We start from the raw sequence: 21,275 nt of genomic DNA on the forward strand, positions 1-21,275 counted from the left end.
CCACTGAGTCACCAGGGAACTCCAGCCACTGGCATTTAAACCCACTAATGTCATGCTCATGCCCAAATTAAAATCCCTTCTCCACTCAGTCATGTCACTGCAATCAGGCTTTTGAACCACCCACTCTGCTCCGTTTCAGTCCTTTTCTCTCTGTTCTCCCATCCGACCCACTCGTCCTTCTCTGAGCTTCTTTCCTGACTTCACCATCGCATCCTGTCCTGCTGGTTTTTCACCTTAGTTTGCTTCACTCGGCTGCCTCTGCTCATCCTTCAACCGTTGCTATGCCTAAGGTTTCCCCGGCCCTCTTCTCGGCCTTCCTGACCTTCATTCGCATATTTCTGACATGCTGACAACTCCCAAGTCTGTATCTGTGGCCCAGATTGTTCTCCTGCATTGCAGACTCTAAGAGTCACTTGGCATTGGTATCTCTCCTGGGTCATTTCATAGGCACCTGGTATTCAAATAAACCAGACCAGTCCTCTGCCCCTGCTCTTCTTTCTTTCTGGAACTCTCTCCCTCCCATGCTGGCATCACTGGCTTCTTTGTATCATGTGCGTCTCAGTTCCGACGTCACCTCCTCATTTGCCCTTCACACCATATTCCACCGTAACACTTACAACTACATAAAGTTATCATATTCACCAACTTGTGGCTTGTTTCTCACTATTAAAATGAAAGCTCCCCAACAGCAGAGAAATTGTCTATTTCACCAGGTACAGCTACAGTGCCTGACCTGCAATAAATCTCAAAAAATACTTCAAGAATGAGTAAAAACTCCCAAATTATAGACCCTGGAAACATGATGCTACACGAAAGAAGCCAGTTACAGAAGATCACATGGTGTAACCCACTTATATGACACGTCCTCAACAGGGCCATCTGTAGAGTCAGAGAGTAGAGGAGTCGTTGCCTAAGGCTGGGGAATTTGGAGGGGATGGATATACAGGGCTTCTCCCTAGAATGAGTGAAATGTTCTGGAATTAGAGGTGACAGTTACAAAACTCTGTTCTATGTTAAAACCACTGACTCATACACTTCAAATGAGTGTTGGTGTGAATGCCATCTCGCTCAGTCTGCTATGAAACAAAACTCCCAAATTTACTCTAGACCCGCCCCGGCTCCTGTACTCCTTGAGTGAATAACATGTCCCCTTGCCAGTTGTCCAACCTCAGATCGGTCGTGGCAACGCTGCCCTCTGCTCTGCCTTCCCTCCCCCAAGCTGCCCTTCCCAGCACATCTGCTCAGGTACAAAGACCTAAAGAATTCCCTTTTTTACTCTCGCAAGCCTCTTTCCAACCCACCGCTCCTCACGTCACTCATCCCAAGTTCTCACTGCTTATCACTTGGATTAGAACCTGACTAGTGTCCCATGAGGATGTGGGTTGGATCCCTGACCTCGCTCAATGGGTTAAGGATCTGGCATTGCTGAGAGCTATAGCTTAGGTTGCAGAAGCGGCTCAGATCTGGCATTGCTGTGGCTATGGTGTAGGCAGGTAGCTGCAGCTCTAATTTGACCCTAGCCTGGGGCCCTCCATATGCTGTGGGTGCGGCCCCAAAAAGCAAAAAGCAAAATCCATCCTTTTAATCATCTCCTACACTAAAGCTAGGAGCATCTTTGCTCTTCCTAAAGCAAAATTCCCACCACATCTCATTCCCACCTAAAATCCCTTCTTGGCTCCCAGTAACTGGCAATAAAGATGCCAACTCCTTACTATGTATACAAGGTCCTTCCTAAGCCTCTACCAGCTCATCTGCTAATTGTTTAGCCGCAGCCACGAGACTGGCCACAAACTGAGAACTGCTCTGCCTGGAACATCCTTGCGCCCACACTTTAGCTATTTTTAATTCCTCCTCATTCTTTGCCACTCAGCGCACGTATCGCATTTTTCAGGATGCACGCAATGGCATTCTCTTCTCTGCTGGAAACCCCTTTTCCATGCGCTCACGGCCTCCGCGCAATGCCTTTCCACGCCACTATAGCAGTCGCCATTGACGGAGCACGTACCACGGCCTTTACTCCGCAGAGTTAAGTGTTGCTGTATTATTTCCACATGAGGACACGGGTTCAGTGATGTTGTGTCCTAGGAATCGGTAAGAGTATAGAAGGGATTTCAGGTCTGCCTCCAAAGCAATGCTCTGCTCTTACTCCAAACTCTCTCTCCAGGACCTGTCATTTGGCAATTCTCTCCAAAAGGGTGAATTCAGTGAACTCAGCACTCTTACCACATCCCTACTGCCTAGTGTGGTGCTTGGCACGGACTCAGTGTTTGCTGAACACAGGAAGAGAGGACGGGGGTGAACTGAGCAGTGGCTAACTTGTGTTATGTCCCCAGTAGGTGCTCAATGAGTCTGTATCAAATCAATGTATAAAGGAAATACTTTCTAGCTTCTGAAAAAGAGCACACAGGTGCATGTGGTGCTAACTCATATCTAACAATAAACGTCTGTTTGTGGATTCAAACTGCTGACTTATAGGATAAGTTCTCCACATTTATAGTTCCCTTTCTGAGCAGCATTCCAGACCTATAATGTGCTTCTCTAACAGGCCATTTCCAACGAAAGGACAATCAGGGGCTGAGATTTCGTCCTTAACATCTCTGCTTTTTCTCCGTTCCAACTTTTTGCCTCCCCCACTCTCCGAGAATGGAACTCGTAGCAAGGCCCTAGTTTATTCCTTCTTTTACATCTTGGCAAATATTAAGTCCTGGAGCGTGCACTGCTACAGCCGTATCCAGGTCCTCGTCTCATCCGGCCGTCCTCGGCATCACGGGTTCCCTTAGAGCTTGCCACTCCTGGACGTCTAGGGAAGCGCCCAGCGGCCCCAGAGGCATTTCCCCCCCTCCCCAAATTTAACATACTCTGCTCCCCTGAGCCTCACGAGAAAGCAAACTCCCATTCAACCCAGCAGGCCCCTTCCGATCGGCAGTTCTCCAAACCCCTTCAGCCGGAGAGGCTCGGCCGGCAACTGCGGACTAAGGGCAGCCTGCGGAGGCAGGCTGGCGTGGGGGGCGACTGGCGAGGCCAACCATCCGGCCCTCCTCGCCCCACAGCCCCGCGGCTGCATTGCCCCTCTCTCGGGTCCCTTACAGGGGTCGGATCAGCAGCTGGTCACTCTCCTCTGCAGGAATCGCAGACATCTCAGAAGTGTGGAGGCGACGCCAGGAAGAGGAACAGGTCGCGGGAGTCTATCTAAATTGGAAGCCAGAAGGAACCAAAGAAGGAAGAACCTCATTCACCGAGGCCACAACTTCCGGGACCCCGGGAGCCGCGACCGTAGGCTCCTCCCTTCGACTTCCGGTCGGAGACCCGGACTCGCGAGGTTCCTCCCCACCCCGGGCCCGGGAACCTGGGGCCGGGCAGAACTGCGCCTGCGCGAGCCTTCGGAGGCGGGGCCTGGAGGGCGGGGCCAGGGGTCCGGAAGAGCCGGCGCTGGAATCGGAACGGAGGTGGCTGCTGTGGCGCCGGCTCCCCCGGGAGTGGGTGTCTGACCCCGACCGCAGGCGGCGGTGAGGTAAGATCCCGGTCCTCGCCGCGCTCTGGCGAGCCTGGCCGGGAACGCGGGCCCCGAGGGCGGTGCCGGCGGGGAGGCAGATGGGTGGGGTCGCGGTCTCTCCTGGGACCCGCCTTCCCCGGGGTCGGTGTTCTAGGCCCCGAGGCGGCGCGGGAGCCGCGGCAGGAGCTGAGGGGCGAGCCCGGGCCTGCGGAGAAGGCAGTGCCTGGTGCCTGATATCTGTCTTGGGCGGGACCGCCGCTCCGGTGACGACGGATGTGGTCTGTGGATGGGTCCTGTCGGAAAGGGGGACGGGGTGGGAGCATCCCCGGGGCTGCTCCCGGTGTCAGGCTCTGGTTTCAGACGTGGTGAAGAGTGCTCACTTTTTGTGCGGGCTCCTGTTGGTGTCTCCCCCCGTTGGGGCTTCAGCCCTTTTTCCGAACCACCGCCCGGGGCCGGCGTTGGTCTGTTTTGTTTACTGTTGTCCTGCGCATCAGCACGTGGCAAGCGCTCACAACAGTGAGGAAGGAGTACGTGGGGAAGCAGGAGGGGGTCTAGAAAGAGTTTTGAAGCCACCTCTACCAAGGTTCCAAACTTAGCCTTACCCGTTATTAGTGGCCATGGGCGCACTTTGAGCTTTAGCTGCCTCATTTGAAAGAGGCTGTCATACTGCAGCCTTGCTGGTCCGTGGAGAGGCTCAGAGGATATAGCACCCAGCACTGGACAGGGCACCATAGGCACTTAGTGTGGGAGTTGTCATCTGAGTGACAAGATGCTCTCCGGTTTATTAAGCTTGTCCCCTGCCAGGCTGTGCCAGGCATTGGGTATTCAGAGATGAAGGACCTAGCGTTTGAGGAGCTCACAGTTCAGAGTGAGATAGTTACAAGTAGACAATAACCGACTCATGCTAAGATTGAGATATCTAAGGAGTTCCCGTTGTGGCGCAGCGGAAATGAATCCGAGTGGGAACTGTGAGGTTGTCAGTTTGATCCCTGGCCTCGCTCAGTGGGTTAAGGATCCGGTGTTGCTGTGAGCTGTGGCGTAGGTTGCAGATGCAGCTCGGATCTAGTGTTGCTGTGGCTGTGGCGTAGGCCAATGGCTACAGCTCCAATTAGACTCCTAGCCTGGGAACCTCCATATGCTGCAGGTTTGGCCCTAAAAGGACAAAAAGACCAAAGAAAAAAAAATTGGGATATCTAAGCGCCCATCCCTTAGCCCAACCTGGAGGTCCCAGGGAGCCTTTCTAGAGGAGAAGAAGCCTGAATTGAGTCTTTTTTTTTTTTTTTTTTTTTTTTTTGCTGCACTCACAGCATATGGAAATTCCTGGGCCAGGGATCACACCCAAGCCAAAGCCTCCACCTATTGCACAGCTACCGCAATGCCGGCTCCTTACCCCAGTGCAGTGGGAACTCCCTGAACTGAGTCTTGGAAAGCGACTGAAGTTATCCAAGTGGGTAGAAGGTGGATGGGCGCTCCCGGCAGAGGGGCCGGCAGGAGGCCCGTGTGGAAACTGGGAGCATAGTGCATGCTGAGAGCCACAAGCAGTTGTGTTCCCTGCGGATTAAGTGTGAAGCGGGTTGTGGAAGGTGAGACCTGGGAGCCGCATGAGAGTGGAATGTGGAGGACCTCGCATCTCCTGCCAAAGAGCTTTGCCTTCAGCCTTTAACTTCGGGAGCCAGCGAAAGAGGTTAAGCAGATTAGTGTCATCTGATTTAGGTTTTAAAGAAATCGTGTTAGGAGTTCCCGTTGTGCCTCAGCAGAAACGAATCTGACTAGCATCCATGAGGACGCAGTTCTTTTTTTTTTTTTTTTTTTGTCTTTTTGCTATTTCTTTGGGCCGCTCCCTTGGCACATGGAGGTTCCCAGGCTAGGGGTCGAATCGGAGCTGTAACCACCGGCCTACGCCAGAGCCACAGCAACGCAGGATCCGAGCCGTGTCTGCAACCTGCACCACAGCTCACGGCAACGCCGGATCCTTAACCCACTGACAAGGGCAGGGACCGAACCCGCAACCTCATGGTTCCTAGTCGGATTCATTCACCACTGCGCCACGACGGGAACTCCCGAGGACGCAGTTCTGATCCCTGGCCTCATTCAGTGGGTTAAGGATCCGGTGTTGCCATGAGCTGTGGTGTAGGTCGCAGACACAGCTTGGATCCCATGTTGCTGTGGCTGTGGCGTAGGCCGGCAGCTGTAGCTCTGATTGGATCCCTAGCCTGGGAACCTCCATGTGCTGGGGGTAAGGCCCTAAAACTAAAAAAAAAAAAAAAAAAAATTTGTTTTAGCTGGAGCTTGGTGATAGATTTGAATTGGCAAGTCCAGCTGGGAGAGGATCCCTCGCCTTGTGAAATGTCTCCTGGGGGCGTGTGAATTCCTTAATTTGCATTCCAAACTTTGTGCATTTGTATGGGTTAAGGGTCCACTGCCTTCATCAGATGATGAGAAAGTGTCCATATGCCACAGTCATGTGTGACAGAGGCAGGCCCCGATGGAGGAGGCAGGCCCCGATGGAGACGAGGGTGGGAGAACCCCTCAGCTCAGGTGGCGTAGTCAGGGCATCCTGGGCTCGACTGCATGTGGGGCTGCAGGACAGGGAGGAACCGGTTTCTACCAGAAATAGTATAATTGACGGAAAGCCAGAGGAGGGGAGAGGAGCAGGTGTGGAGGGAAGACGATGGATTCTGCCTTCGGCATGTTTTGCGTTTGCTGAGTCTGTGGATCATCCAAGTGACAGTATCTTTGGGCTCATTTTTACGCATAGGAATAATTTAGAGGCGGAATGATTTGCTTCATTAAGAACATGCATCAAAAGAGGAGCAGATCGCAAAGGCTTTGATAAATTGCCCCCCCCCCCCCCGTGAGCTCCTGGAGTGATGGTGAATGAGAAAAGAGTCTTCAGGAATTGCAAAGGCCTTATGATTATAATGTAGTGATTTTCAAACATTTCTAGTCTTCTAGGGATTTGAAGGAAGGCCTTAGGATTTTGAAACAATGGCATCAGATTTTTAGGAGTTCCCGTGGTGGCGCAGTCGGTTCAGGATCAAGCTTTAGGTAGGGATCAAGCATTGCTGCAGCTGTGGCGTAGGTCACAGCAGTGGCTCAGATTTGATCCCTGCAGCTGAAAAGGGGGGAAGAAAAGTAGTGTCAAATTTGAAAAAATCATTTAAAATTGCTGTGTATAAATATTCCTTATATATACTTAAAATAGGGTATTCTTAAATATGCTAGTCACCAACATTTTAAGCCATCAAATTATGGCATGTTATGCTGCTGGGTTAACCCAGTTTGGGGCAGACCTTGGCATAGGCTCTCTTGCCTTCTACCTGAAAGGTATCCTGGGGTGGCAAGGCTGTCGTTTGCAACAAATTGTCCACAGAAGCCTTCTAAGTAGCCTCCCTCTTTATGCTCTCATCCTCTGCAGCTAGTGCCCCACCAGCAGCCAGGCATCTTTCCTAAACAGCCCCCGAGGAGTTCCTGCTGTGGCCCAAGGGGTTGAGAATTCAGATGCAGTGGCTCGGGTCGCTGTGGAGGTGCAGGTACCATCGTCTGCCCAACGCAGTGGGCTAATGGATCCAGTGTTGCCACAGCTGTGGCTTAAATTCAGTCCCTGGCCCAGGAATGTCCATATGCTGAGGGTGCAGCCATTAAAAAAAAAAAAAAAAAGCAACGACTCTCTAGAGTCTTCCTGTGAAACCCCAAACAAAACTCCACTTTTGATGTGGCTGCGAGGCCGCCTGTGGATCTTTCTCGTCATTCGCTCTGCCTCCTCCTCTTGTTCTCAGTATTGGGGCCTCTCACAGGGCCACACCTGCAGCATATGGAGGTTCCCACGCTAGGGGTTGAATTGGAGCTACAGCTGCCGGCTGACACCACAGCCACAGCAACACAGGATCCTTAACCCACTGAGGAGGCCAGGGATCGAACCCGCAACCTCATGGTTCTTAGTCGGATTCGTTTCCGCTGCTCCACGGCAGGACCTCCGGGAACATCTTTTCTGTCTAAAATAGTCATCCCTTCCTGTGCTCGCTCTCTGTCTCCTTAACTGGCTTTAGGTTAGGCAATTATTGTTTCCAAATAATGTGTATCTGGTTGTCTTTCTTTTTTTTAATGATTTTAATTTTTTCGTCATAGCTGGTCTGCAGTGTTGTGTCCGTTTTCTACTGCACGGCAGAGTCACACACACACCTCTTCCACCTGGTCTTCTTGCTGGCTGGCTGCTCCTTCTAAAAATGAGCTCCCCGAGGCCAGGGCTTTGTCTGTCTGCCTCAGGGAGGTAAACCCCGCACCCGGTGGGTGTCACTGGCTGCTCAGGAAGGAAGGAATCGGGTGTTCTTGCGACTCGGCGGGTGAAGCAAAAACAGACATCCGTCGGCTGCTGGGGCTGTTTGGAGAGCTCAGGCCCGGGGGTCAGCCTGGGGCAGCGGCCCGAGGTCAGAGGCTAGTGAGTGGACGTGGGGGCGGTCCCCAGACACCAAGGGAGAAACTCTTCTTTGGAGAAGGCCATTCTCTGGCCGCCTCCTGATTGACGCGCTCTGGTCCTTCCTCAGGTGCTTTGTTTTTCTGGTAAGACTTGACCGTGTTGGGATGAAAGCACCTGTGCAGGCTGCTGTGTCTGGAACCCCTGGAGGCGATGAAAGAGTAGTTCCCCTCTAGAGCCAGCGGTGTCTCTCCTGCCCTCTGCAGACTCCAGTCTGTAGGCAGCATTTGTTGGGTTTTCTTACTCACAAGCCCTCCTGAAAGAGGGGTCGCAGTTCCCTCGCCTATAAAATGCAGGTCCTGGAGTTCCCGGGGCAGGGGGGCTCAGCAGGTTAAGAACCTGACATACTGTCCAAGAGGGTGCGGGTTCGATCCCTGGCCTTGCTCAGTGGGTTAGGATCTGGCATTGCCACAGGCTGTGGTGTAGGTCAGAGATGCGGCTTGGATCCAGTGGAGGCTGGAGGCCACAGCTCTGATTCGACCCCTAGCCTGGGAACTTTCATGTGCCACAGGTGTGGCCGGGGAAAAAAAAAATAAATAAATAAATAAAATGCAGATCCTAATCTGTCTCCTGTAAGCCCCCCGAGGACAAGGCCTAGAGTCCCAGCAGAGTGTGCGCTGCAGACGGACCCTCAGAAAACATCTGGAGCAGATGAGTCTCGCAAGTTGCTGTGGGGAGAACGTGCATTTGGAAGTACTTGAACTATGAACCCCATGCAGGCTGGTCCATAATTTTCCAAGTGTAGTATATGTGCCCTCTGAAATGGGCAAAGGAAACTCATTCATTAAAAAAAAAAAAAAAAAAAAAGAGAGAGAGAGGCGTTCCTGTCATGGCACAGCGGAAACGAATCCAACTAGGAACTGGGAGGTTGTGGGTTCGATCCCTGGCCTCGCTCAGTGGCTTAAGGATCCGGTGTTGCCATGAGCTGTGGTGTAGGTTGCAGATGCGGCTCGGATCCCGGGTTGCTGTGGCTGTGGCGTAGGCCAGCGGCTACAGCTCCGATTCGACCCCTAGCCTGGGAACCTCCATTTGGGTGCGGCCCTAAAAAACAAAAACAAAACATTAAAAAAAAAAAAGAAGATATTATTAAGACTGACTCTGGGAAGCTTAAGGTCACCTCTTTTCCCTGGCTTTGCTGGAACCAGGAAGTGAGAGCTAGCAATATTTTTATGTCAGCCTTTACCTAAAAATAGTTCGAGACTTCAAGAAAAAGGCGCATTTCCGAGAGGAGCAAATGTCTTCTGTCCTTAGCCCTGCCGTTTACAGACCAAGAGCTGCAGGCGGTGCCCAAATCTCGGTATCTTGACTGGTAAACTGATCTGGCACATATTCTGTTAACGTCTTCAATTGATTGAAGGGAAAGAAGGCGCTTGAATATTTTGAGAACCAGCTGACATGCGTCTGTTCCTCTGAGCAGCGCTTTTCGCTTCTCCAGATTTGCCAAGAAGATTCCTCCCTTTCTTGGTTCATTGGGTTGGAGTTTTGTGATTCAACAAGACAGTAAGAATGAAAAAGGATAGTAAGCAGATTTTGTGGTCAGTGGAAAATGCTTGTTTTCAGTAGAAGCAGAAGAGTGTGGACTGGAAGGGATCCCCGATTTTTATTTGGTTTTGTTCCCATTACACGCGAAGTGATTTAAGCTGCTTTTCGTGATGTGCTAACGGGTGTTTGTTCTTACAGGGGAGCGCCTCCGGGTCAAGCTATGGTGGAAGATGTTTCGGAAAGGCAAAAAGCGCCACAGTAGCAGCAGTTCCCAGAGCAGTGAAATCAGTACCAAGAGCAAGGTCAGGGGAGCGGGACTGGGGACCAGAAGCAGAAGCTGGGAGAATGTCGTTTCCCAACAAAGTTCCTAACCGTGGCAGACCTGCTGATAGTCTCCAAACGAGATGTTTTTAACGTTCATTTTTTTTGCCCTGGAGACACATTCTGTGCTTGATTTAAAATTTTTTTTCAGCCCTGCCTGTGGCATGCACAAGTTCCCGGGCCAGGGATCGAACTCCCCCCCACTGTAGGGACCCCAGCCACAGCAGGAACAGTGCCAGATCCTTAACCTGCTGAGCCACTGCGGAACTCCTTGGTTTAATTTTATTTTGTTGTGATAGATTTTCTTTTCTTTCCTTCCTTTTTTCTTTTTTTGGGGCTGCACTCAGGGCACATGGAAGTTTCTGGACCAGGGGTTGAACCTGTGCCACAGCAGAGACCTGAGCCACTGCAGTGACAATGCCAGGTCCTTAACCCACTACACCACAAGGAAACTCCTTGTTTGGTAGATTTTCTGAAGTTCTTCAACCTCTCTTAACCTGGATGGGACAGGACCTATGAATGCTATGAATGGTCTCCTTGAAACACTGTTGTTGTTTTTTGTTTTTTTTTCTTTTCAGAGCCGCACCCATGGCATATGGAGGTTCTCAGGCTGGGGTCGAAACAGAGCTGTAGCGGCCAGCCTACACCACAGCCACGCAACGCCGGATCCTTAACCCACTGAGCAAGGCCAGGGATCGAACCTGCGCCCTCATGGATGCCATCAAGACTCAGTTCTGCTGAGCCACGGCTGGAACTCCGAGACCCCGGTTCTCAGTTGTCCACGTGATGGACATTGCAGCCGGTCCCGGAGCTGGGTCCAGATCTAGGCTCTGTGGGGCGTGGGGGTGACTCTACCTCTGTTTCCGTCACAGCGAGTCACTTGGCCGGTGAGCCGGATGCCCCGACGAGAAGCCCCGAGAGGCAGAGCGTCGGGTGCCCTGGGAGCCCCGGGCGCCCACGTGTTGACTCCTCCAGAGCCTTTTCACCCTCCCCCCGGGTGAGCGCTCGGTCTCCAAAGACGTGGGTGCCCAGGGCCGGGTCTGGGTGAGGCAGGAGAGGAGGCCACCTCCAGGGCACCCGGGCACAGCACCCGGGGTGACAGCGGCCACCCTCAGGGAAGGCCACGCACACGACTGCCCCGCAGGGGTCCCCGTCGGTCAAGAGTAGCCACGTTGGGCCATCGGCCCAGACCTGGGCGCTTTAGGAGCCCGCGCAGCCCAGGATGGCAGATGACAGCGTCCCCTGAGGTCCCCAACTCGTGCAGCTGGCGGAGATGCGCCCGCTCTTCCCTGACTTCGGCGGGAGCCCCTCAGCCTGGAGCCAGCGGCCGGGCCCAGCGCCGTTTGCCAGATCCGAACCTGGATAAAGGGAGACTAGCGACTTGCCACTCTCAGCCTGGGCCCAGAGCCCCACCTCTGATTCTGGGGGATCCGCTGCCTCGGCGGGGGGCAGGGGGGGTGCATAGGAGGGGCCACGCGCCCGGAGCGAGGCTCTTGCCGCCAAGGCAATCGTCAGCCTCCCCTGGTTGCTGAGCAGAACTGTGCCTGTTTGGTGCGTGTTGCAGGGATGGTGTCCGCTTCTGCGGTTGTAATTCTGAACGTGGGAAAACGGGCCACTTTCTCCCTGTTCCTGTTCAGAGGGTCACTAGGTTCTGGTGTTTTCTCTGCCGAAGGGCAGCTTGAAGCACAAAGGCTCCCTCTGTTACCCGCTTCCCAGAAGCCAGCCTGACTTTGTGGCAGCATCTTCACAGCAGCTCACCCGTCGAGTATTTAGGTTTTCCCAGCTCTTCAGTGCCACGCGCACGAGGGCCGTCTCTGCGTACAGCTCTGCTCTCATTTTAAACCAGATTCCAAGTACAATTATTAACAAGAGAAGAGATATATTTAAGATGATTAATTTTTATATCCACCTTGATTCGCTTCTAAAACATCTAAAGATGGGAGTGTACTTCTTTTCTTTTTGCTTTTTAGGGCCGTACACGTGGCGTATGGAAGTTCTCGGGCTAGGGGTCGAATCAGAGCCGCAGCTGCCAGCCTACACCACAGCCACACCAGATCCAAGCCACTTCTGTGACCTACACCACAGCTGGTGGCCATGCCGGATCCTTAACCCACTGAGTGAGGCCAGGGATCGAACCTGCATCCTCATGGATACTAGTCAGGTTCTTAACCTGCTCAGCCACAACGGGAACTCCGGGAGTGTACTTTTAAAATTTAATTTTGATTTGAAGTGTAAAAAAGTGACTAATTTTTTTTCATCAAAAGTTTTCATTTTTTTTTTTCTAAAAAATTATAAACACAGTGACGAGTTCCCTGATGGCTCCGCAGGTTAAGGATCCAGTGTTGTTACTGTTGTGGCCTGGGTTTGATCCCTGGCCTGGACGTTTCCACGTGCTGTGGCCACAGCCTGTTTTTTTTTTTTTTTTAAAAGGAAAAGCACACCGAGCGTATAATGCTGTTGAAGAGCAAACTACGCTGACATGTATGATTCTTTCAATGTCGTTGAAGAGTTTTGTTGGCTTTTCTCTGTAATTCACGTCGACAGGTGTGCCGTGGTCTGCGGGTCGTCTGTGTATAACTGCTGTGGCCCAGCTCACAGTTGGAGTCATTGCAGGAGCGCGGGGTGGGCATCAGATCTAGATTAGAGGTCGGGCGTGTTTGCCAGCTGTGACCTGGGGCCGATCCCTTCACCGCCCGAGGCTCCTTGTTCACTTACTGACCACGCTCCCGCTCCGTGGCGCGTTCTGTACAGGCTTCTCTTGGGTTCTGGGCAAATAATGTGAACACATGGTGTGGATTTTTCCCCTCCTGTGTAAGTTCAGGTATCTTAGAAGGAGATGGAGGTCGGGGTTTCGGGAGCGCTGACCCCACGTGTATTTATCCAGTGTTGTTATGGGAAGAACCGTTGGGATTATTATTATATTTTTTAAGTTCGCTATGGAATTTGTCTTTAGAAAAAAATCTGTCACAGATGATCTGCCTAAAGAACCAACCTGATTTTATTTTTAAATTTATTTTATTTTATTTTGCTATTTAGGGCTGCACCTGTGGCACATGGAAGTTCCCAAGCTAGGGGACAAATCAGAGCTGCAGCTGCCAGCCTGCACCACAGCCAGAGCCACTCGGGCTCCGAGCTGTGTCTGCAACCTGGACCACAGCTTGCGGCAGCGCCGGATCCTTAACCTACTGAGCAAGGCTAGGGATCCAACCGCACCCTCGAGGATCCTAGTCTGGCTCATTACCGCCGAGCCACCACGGGAACTTCTCCAACCTGATTTTATGTGTGTTGATTCAACTATAGTCAGTAAATCATTTGAGTGTTTTGGTGGAGAACTTTGAGAGAAGATAGTGCTTCTAATTCCTTTTTTTTTTAGTAAGAGATCCGCTCTGTCAAATATTATTTTTCCATTTTCATCTCTTGGAAAAAGTACCTCCCCTGGCTGGCATAGAAGCAACTATCTGATTTGATTTATTTATTATATGGGAATATAGGTGATTTCCAAAGGTTAAGTTCAGGTGCACAGTGAAATGAATCAGTTGTACATGTACGTGTGTCCATCCCTTTTCAGATTCTCTTCCCATATAGGTTATGACGCAGTACTGAGTAAATTTCCTTGTGCTCTTTGGTAGGTCCTTGTACCCCTCTTCGAATTACCCGTAACGTTTTGTGTTTGTTCCTTCTCAGTCGGTGGACTCCAGCCTTGGGGGGCTCTCCCGGTCCAGCACTGTGGCAAGCCTCGATACAGATTCTACCAAGAGCTCAGGTATGGACACGGGTTGGATCAGGATCTTGATCCTCTAAGGCTTTTAACAGGTGTTCACAGGTCTAGCGGCACAAGTTCTTCATACCTGGGACTTTGTTTCTTTGCTCTGCCGTCTTTGTCAAGAGTTTAGAGCTGGCCCCAAGAGCTGGGGGAACATGGGTGGTGAAAGCTGAAGCCTTGGAGCCAACCGCTCTGAACAGTCATAGAGCAGAAAACGTGTGGGAAAGGCCGTGGAGACCCTTGAGAAGGGTCGGCGTGGCTTTGTGGGAAAAGCGCCAGGCAGGTGTGGCCGTGCATTGGAATCCCCGTGTTCGTGGGGGCGGGACAGCGACCTGTGATTCATGACAGAGGTCAAGGCGCGGGCACTCAGAGAGGCCAGCTCATGAACATCCCCCGCACATGGTCGTGACAGGAGCATCTGTCAGGCCCCTGAACACGTTCACGCAGCCTCCTGCAAAAACCCCAGAGTGGCTCCGAACGCACCTGTCAGCTGGTGTCTCATCGAAAACCTACACCTTCCTTTTCTTGTGTAAAACTTGCCCATTTTTCCTTTGGGGTCCTGGACTGCTCGGTCCCTAAAAGGCGGCGGACGCGGGAGGGAAGGTGTAAAGGAGAATATAGTGGCGTCTGTACTTCCAGATGCTTCAGAACGTAAACATGGGGGCATCTTTTTATTGCATAAACATAAGCGAGAAGCAGGCACACAGGAGGCCCTCACGCCGGCAGACACCGTAGCTCCTCCGTGGCAGTTTTGTACCGGCGGACTGACACCGCTTCACCGGTTACACCTGCTACGTACCCTGTCTGGTATGAGCCCACCTACGCTGGAAAAAAGTCTGGTCTTTTCTGACTGAATGGTAGGGGTCAGTCAGGTTTCCTGAACTTGGAAAGAAAGTTGAAAAGTCCGCATGGTAAAGAGGGAGAAGAGGAGTTCCCATCGTGGCGCAGTGGTTAACGAATCTGACTGGGAACCTTGGGGCTGCGGGTTCGGTCCCTGGCCTTGCTCAGTGGGTTGAGGATCCAGTGTTGCCGTGAGCTGTGGTGTAGGTTGCAGACGTGGTTCAGATCCTAACCCTACAGCTCCGATTCGATCCCTAGCCTGGAACCTCCATATGCCGTGGGAGCAGCCCTAGAAAAGGCAGAAAGACAAAAAAAAAAAAAAAAAAAAAAAAAAAGAGGGAGAAGAAACCAAAAAATAATTAAATGTCATATATGCCTCATACAGGAACTCCGTCATTGTCTAGCTGACATTTTCTTTTTTGTTTGGAAGTGAAGGATATTAACACTTAAGTTATTCCTATTGATATATTTATTTATTTATGGATTTTCTTTTTGTCTTTCTTTTTAGGGTCGCACCCGCGGCACATGGAGGTTCCCAGGCCAGGGGTCCAATCGGAGCTGTAGCCGCCAGCCTACGCCAGAGCCACAGCAACGCGGGATCCGAGCCATGTCTGTGACCTACACTGCAGCTCACAGCAACACCAGACCCTTGAGCCACTGATCGAGGCCAGGGATCGAACCTGCGTCCCCATGGATGCCAGTCAGGTTTGTTAACTGCTGAGCCATGACGGGAACTCCTTTTGAGATTTTTATACATATAGTATGTTGTGAGTCACTGAGGAAAAATTTGGTGACATTTTTAAGTTCTTTCCCATTACATAAAGTTTCCATTTAAAAACTTTATTTTTATTAAAGGCTAAGTTCGATGACACCGTCTGGTTCCATTTCGGGAAGGGGTTGAGGCTACCCTTTGAGCAGCTATTTCTTCTGGAGTCTTACAGTTTTTCTTTCACCTGTAGGACAAAGCAACAATAATTCAGATACCTGTGCAGAATTTCGAATAAAATATGTTGGTGCCATCGAGAAGCTGAAACTCTCGGAGGGAAAAAGTCTCGAAGGGCCACTCGACCTGATAAATTATATAGATGTTGCCCAGGTAAAAAAAAAAGTTTCGTTTTCCAAGGTTTTGGAAGAGACTCTGGCTTTGGAGAAAGACAGCGCTTTTCCTCGCTGCTTCTCCTGAGGCCGTGCTTCGAGCACTGCTAAACTGTCACGGTGGGAAGTTCCCGTTGTGGCTCAGCAGTAATGAACCCGACCCGCATCTATGAGGGTGCGGGTTTGATCCCTGGCCTCGCTAAGTGAGTTAAGGTCTGGTGTCGCCACAGCCGTGGTGCAGGTCACAACTGCGGCAGCATGGGTTCCATCCGTGGCCTGGGAACTTCCACATGCCATGGGTGCAGCCAAAAAAAAAAGAAAGAAAGAAAAAGGTGAGAGAGTATTTCCTCTGCCTGTTTGGAGAGAAATTCCTGCTGGGCCGCCGTATGCTCCACATCCTTTAAGAAGGGTTTGGGTCTGTGATGGCCAGATGCTAAATTTGAGGCATCAGAATTAAGAATGAAACAATTTTAAAAAGTATATATACATTGTAATTTATTTTTACTTTAAAGCAAGATGGAAAGTTGCCTTTCGTTCCTCTGGAGGAAGAATTTATCATGGGAGTTTCCAAGTATGGGATAAAAGTATCCACATCGGATCAGTATGTAAGTAATTTAATGACACGGAAAAAGGTGTTTTAGGTACTGGGGAGTTCGGGCCAGGAAGGGCCCTCTTCTAGTTAGGTCTGATCCTGTTTGCAGAGTGGTTTGGAAACATTCCTGGCAGCTAGTCTTAAAAAAGTGACCCATTTGCTGGGGTAAGTGAATAGGGCTTTTGCTTCTGGGTGTAGGGCTCAGGACAAACACCCCCCACCCCACCCTTCCCTGCTGGCCTGGCATGCGTTGCCACTTGGGCCCCCGTGACTCCGAGCAGCCGTCAGCTTGGAAGCTGGGCATAGAGAACAGCATCTCGAACTTGGATCACCTCCCTCCATCTTTCTAGCACTTGAGTAGGAAGGTAGGATGCTCAAGGCACCCTGTCCCTCAGTCGAGCATGCCAGGACGCTCCTTCGGCTGAAGAACCGGTAACACTACTTCCTGCCAGATCCGTGGAGATGCGGATCTCCGTTTAAAGCCTCACGAGTAACTCCTGCACTGGAAAATGAGCTACAGGATGGAGAAACAGGAGTTCCCATCGTGGCGCAGTGGAAACAAATCTGACTAGCATCCGTGAGGTTGCGGGTTCGATCCCTGGCCTCGCTCCGTGGGTGAAGGATCTGTTGTTGCCGTGAGCTGTGGTGTAGGCTGAAGACGCAGCTGGGATCTGGCCTTGCTGTGGCTGTGCCCGGCATCTGTAGCTCCGATTCAGCCCTAGCCTGGGAATCTCCATATGCCTTGGGTGCAGCTCTGAAAAGCAAAAAAAAAAAAAAAAAAGAATGGAGACACATGTCAAATAGTACGATCTCTCTTGCCCCTGGTTCCGCAGGACGTTTTGCACAGGCACGCGCTGTATTTAATTATCCAGATGGTGTGCTATGACGACGGCCTGGGGGCGGGGAAAAGCTTACTGGCTCTGAAGACCACAGATGCCAGCCACGAAGAATACAGCCTGTGGGTTTACCAGTGCAGCAGCCTGGTGAGATATTGTTACCTGGGTGGCTAGTCTTAGGCATCAACATGGCAGACCCTGGGCTGAAGAGATGCCACCCGCCGTGTGTCTAACATGGGGAGCACGTATGGCAGGCGCAGGTCAGCCAGCTGTGCAGCCCTGCTGCAGGCTGCGAGCTGTCCGGCCAGGGGCAGGACCGTGGTTCAGGGTGAACGAAGAGCAGGGGAGGGCACGCAGGGTGTCCTCTACAGGCAGAGCCACAGGCCTGAGTTACCGCATGCGCTTTTTTGAAGGGGCACAGGAACAGGTGACTCAGGCAGGCTGTGCCCTGCACGGAGCGGGTTGAGAGGGTCAGGAGGGTCCGATTTAGTCCAGGAAGAGAGTTACGAACGCTCTTGCCCTGTCTTTCCCTGTGATGTAGGAACAGGCACAAGCCATCTGCAAAGTTTTAGCCACCGCTTTTGACTCTGTGCTGACATCTGAGAAACCCTGACTTCTGCAACCCAGGGACGTCACCGTCACACGCAAGTTCCGCTTTTTCTCAGCAGTTGTTTGCCGTCTTGAGCGCTGCCCTTTTACAGAAATTCCCATGATCCCCTGCTCTAGACTGAAGGAAATGCGATGTGTAAAATCTCAGCCGTTTGTCTATTAAAACGTGTCTTACAACAGTGAGTTAACGCTCGACGAAGTGCCCTGTCTCCTGGGACTGAAAAAAGAAACGTCGCCTGTTGCTTTTAAACACAGATGAGCTTAATAAGCTTTGTGCGGCACAGAAGTGCACCCAGCGAGTGAGGCGTGGAGGACCTGCGAGGACGGGGCCGTCTGTGCTGCAGCGCTGGCCCGTGGTGCGCTCTGGCCGGGGGACCCGGTCATGCTGGTCTGAAACAGTGACACCGCCAACTCAAGACACAGCCAGCCTTTGAAAGCGTGTTGTCGTGGAGGTCCTGCCGTACTGTGCACAGCGGGTTAAGGCTCCTACTGCTGCAGCTCGGGTTGCTGCGGAGGTGTGGGTTCGATCCCTGACCTGGCACAGTGGGTTAAGGATCAGCATTACCGCAGCTGGACACAGGTCGTAGCTCTGGCTCTGATTTGATCCCTGGCCCAGGAACTCCCATGTGCTGCGGGTGCAGCCAAAAAAAGTATGTTGTCATGGAGTTCCCATCATGGTGCCTCAGAAACGAATCCGACTGGTATCCATGAGGATGCAGGTTCAATCCCTGGCCGCACTCAGTGGGTCGGGATCTGGCAGTGGCTGTGGTGTAGGCTGGCAGCTGCAGCTCTGATTCGACCCCTAGCCTGGGAACCTCCATATGCTGTGGGTGTGGCCCTTTAAAAAAAAAAAAAAAAAAAAGGCAAAAAAAGCATGTTGTCAGGATAACATGCTAGTAAACCACAATAATTATCTCAGGAATTAAGAAAACTTTAACAGATTATTGCTCATGTTAAAAGGCATACTATTTAAAGACTCCTGTATAGTAGGCTGGTATGTGTTTTCAAAGGCCTGTTTTTTTATATACAACGCTTTGCTAAAGATTAAAAACACTACAACCACCATGTCCATTTAAAAGTATTTTATTTTTTTTCCAGTCAAATGACTAGTTAACAATTAGAGTAAACTTATTACACATGCTCTAGTTATAGGTCACTGCATCAGGACGATGAAAATAAGAACTGATTTAGGTTATACAATATGTACAGCTGCGCTGCAACGAGACCAAGGTCATCGAGCGAGTGAACCGAATCTCATACATCCCAGACAGCACATTCCAAGCTGCACAGGTTACCCACCCCTTCCCAGATCAGAGTAACGCTCAGTCCGTGGACACATTTCTGAGTTGCCGCCCCTCAAAGTCGGATCTGCTGGAGAATGGCAGGCCAAAGGCCAGGATCCTGCAGCTAAGTTCATGAAACATAAGCCTGAAATATTTTATAAATAGATATCTACAATGTTTTCCTTTCTCTCAGTTGCTTTCTTTTCCTTTTTTTTTTTTTAGTTTGTAAAGAGCAAGTAACTAGGAAAGGATACTGGCAGGGAAGTTAATGTAGTTTCTCCTCTGGCAAAAGCAGTATCAATTACTGCACAGCAGCGCCACCCAATTGGAGCCTGGAAAAATATTTCCTAGATCTTTATGTACCAGTGAACCTGATAGATTAGTGTGGGACTCGTGTTCAAGTGTTGACGCGAATCCACTTGAACACAGTTTATAGCTGGCCCCAAGCAGCCAAAGGCTGATCATGGGAGGATTGTGTTAAAATAGACACGGGAAGTGCACCGTGCAAAATCCGTGAGAATTAACTAAAGGAAGGGTTCAAGCCAGAAATGAACAGGTAGTGAAAACAGATGTAGTGCTTTTTAAAAAAAACTTTAATTACAGATCTACCGTCTTTTTACCCGGAACTCTGAAAGGCAAAAAACAAAACAAAAAAAAACCTCACAACTGCCATACAATATCATAAAACATTCCAGTTTGTTCTGTCTTCCTTTATAATAACAAAAAATATATACAAAAAAAAAAAAAAAGCTCTAAGCTTAAAAAAGGCTTGCATAATAAAGACAGGCTGCTTCAATCAAATGTACCATCATAACAAATGCAATTAAAAGCATTGTTGCCTTGCTTTCCAAGCCTACTCTTAAATTGACTCCTTTCCTTTTGGTAAAAACCTAAGTGGGCATTACATGCCCACTTATTCTCAAAGCGCCAAAATTCCAATATGCCTACTGTGAGTCTTACGCTCACCATTACTAAATAGAGGTATGACAGTCAAGTTCATTCAACGAATGAATTTTGATCTCATCATATACAACCTACTCCCCCCACCCCCGGTTGCTCGAGCTCCAGAATGCTCCCCACGATGGACTCGGAGAGGACACCCGGGAGGCTCGGGGCTATTTTATCACCTGGGACCTACGGATTTCTGATATGCTCTGGATTACAAACAGGTTAAATCTCGAGACAGTGTAACTACCGTTCCTGATGGTGTAGTATATAAACACGAGATGCTCAAGTGAGTAAACTTTCTCTTGAGCTAGACGGGGGGCAGGGGGGGAGCAGTGGCAACTTGACGGGAGGAGACAGCAAGTGTGTGTGGCGGGGGGTCTAGCTGTGCGATGAAGGACGTTCGAGAAGGCAAATTCCAAAACGTCCAAAGCATACAAACTAGGGTAAAGGACTGGTTTGCAATCCAGCGTCCTTGGCATTTAACCAAATTCGAGAAATGCGGTTTTCTAGGACCTGGAACGGAGGGAGCTGCTGTGACGTGTACTTCAAGGAACCATCCGTGAGGGGGAAGCAGGGCTGTTCACGAGCGGTTACGCGCACATGCAAGAGACGGGGCTGCAACCTAGGCAGGGCTGGACGGCACGTGGTGTGTACCTGTCCAGCGCCCGTTGCTTTAAATAAACACGGGGAGGGGGGATTTCAAAGGAAATCCGGAAAATCTTTTAAAAAAGATCTTTCACGGTGAACTGAAGCGTTTTCCCTGGGAAGGCCCGGCCCGCCGTGGACCCCCAAAACCAGGGACTGTGTCAGGGTCACGGACCCCAGAGGAGGGCAAGGAGAGCAGGACGCATCTCTTTCCAACGCTCAGGACATTTTTAGGTTCGGCTACCTCTGCGGATTCGGGGTCTTGATTATGCCAAGATGATGTTAACGTTTCAGTTCACCTTTCAAGAAGACTTTGGGTTTTCCATAGTAAAAGTATAGCAATGTCCCGTGAAAAACACAAATTATAAAAACAGTGCATTGACAGACTGCCTTTGAGTTTGTGAAAGAGAACAGTGACGGTGGAGGGAGTGGGCTAGGGCACGAGACAAGTCATAAACCGGGTTAGCTGGCAGGGGTTCTGGTACCAACAACAAGACGGGACAGGACCTTGAAGAGAAGTGTGTGTGTTCAGGAGCAGTTTAGTCAGCGATAAAGTGCACAAACGACACGGGAAACGCGCCTCGGCGGCTGGGCTCGCCCTCAAGGTGGCCGATCTGAAATGAGGAAAAGTTGCGGTGAGAAGAATTCCGCCTGCTGGAAACGTTCCAGCATTTGGAGGGAAAAAACCCACTTGTCTGGAAGAGGCCTTTCTGGGAAAGAATTCTCCGTAAAACCTCTACACCGCCTCCCTCTTCGCCCTCACTCGCCTTTCCGGCCGTGGAGGCCTGCTGTCCCCAAGGAACGCCACTTAGCGGGGTCCGTGTCTGCACAGGGGCCCCCACCACAGTCCTGCGGTCTCGGGGGGCAGACGGGACAGGATCTGACCATTGCCTA

The 21,275-nt window shown here is 50.9% G+C and overlaps 3 protein-coding genes across 14 annotated transcripts in view; 1 reads left to right on the forward strand and 2 right to left on the reverse strand.

Annotated features, from left to right (window-relative positions):
- CPSF3 (cleavage and polyadenylation specific factor 3) overlaps positions 1–3,300 on the reverse strand; it is a 37,181-nt gene extending 33,881 nt beyond the window's left edge. The window contains exons 1-2 of one of the 3 annotated variants that reach the window (XM_013996349.2): positions 3,088–3,300; positions 2,006–2,081 (exon numbers count right to left, since the gene is read on the reverse strand). Coding sequence is in view for 2 of the 3 variants with exons in the window: in XM_021087870.1 (XP_020943529.1) it covers positions 275–394 (120 nt within the window). In the remaining variant the exon portion in view is untranslated. Of the gene's footprint in view, positions 1–274; positions 904–2,005; positions 2,082–3,087 lie in introns of those variants that run through there. The other 2 variants (XM_003354926.4, XM_021087870.1) reach the window with 2 other exon arrangements.
- On the forward strand, positions 3,380–19,562 carry ITGB1BP1 (integrin subunit beta 1 binding protein 1). 4 transcript variants are annotated; one of them, XM_005662751.3, is made up of 7 exons: positions 3,380–3,511; positions 9,648–9,751; positions 13,455–13,533; positions 15,333–15,469; positions 15,981–16,073; positions 16,894–17,043; positions 17,438–19,562. In XM_005662751.3, exons 2-7 carry the CDS (start codon positions 9,680–9,682, stop codon positions 17,507–17,509), a joined length of 603 nt encoding a protein of 200 aa, XP_005662808.1. In that variant the 5' UTR covers positions 3,380–3,511; positions 9,648–9,679; the 3' UTR covers positions 17,510–19,562. The 4 variants fall into 4 exon arrangements, with proteins under 4 accessions (XP_005662808.1, XP_005662809.1, XP_003354976.1 ...); XM_003354928.4 differs by lacking the exon at positions 3,380–3,511 and adding an exon at positions 3,606–3,771 and having other exon boundaries at positions 17,438–18,570; XM_021087871.1 differs by lacking the exon at positions 3,380–3,511 and adding an exon at positions 4,782–5,076 and having other exon boundaries at positions 17,438–18,570.
- The window catches only part of ASAP2 (ArfGAP with SH3 domain, ankyrin repeat and PH domain 2), a 161,976-nt gene continuing 159,273 nt past the window's right edge, over positions 18,573–21,275 (reverse strand). For all 7 annotated transcript variants that reach the window (XM_021087867.1, XM_021087864.1, XM_021087869.1 and 4 more), the window contains one exon: positions 18,573–20,995. In XM_021087867.1, coding sequence (XP_020943526.1) covers positions 20,921–20,995 — 75 coding nt within the window. In that variant the 3' untranslated portion in view covers positions 18,573–20,920. The remainder of the gene's footprint in view (positions 20,996–21,275) is intronic.

Source organism: Sus scrofa, chromosome 3 (genome assembly GCF_000003025.6).
Source record: "Sus scrofa isolate TJ Tabasco breed Duroc chromosome 3, Sscrofa11.1, whole genome shotgun sequence".
In the NCBI taxonomy this organism is placed as follows: domain Eukaryota; kingdom Metazoa; phylum Chordata; class Mammalia; order Artiodactyla; family Suidae; genus Sus; species Sus scrofa.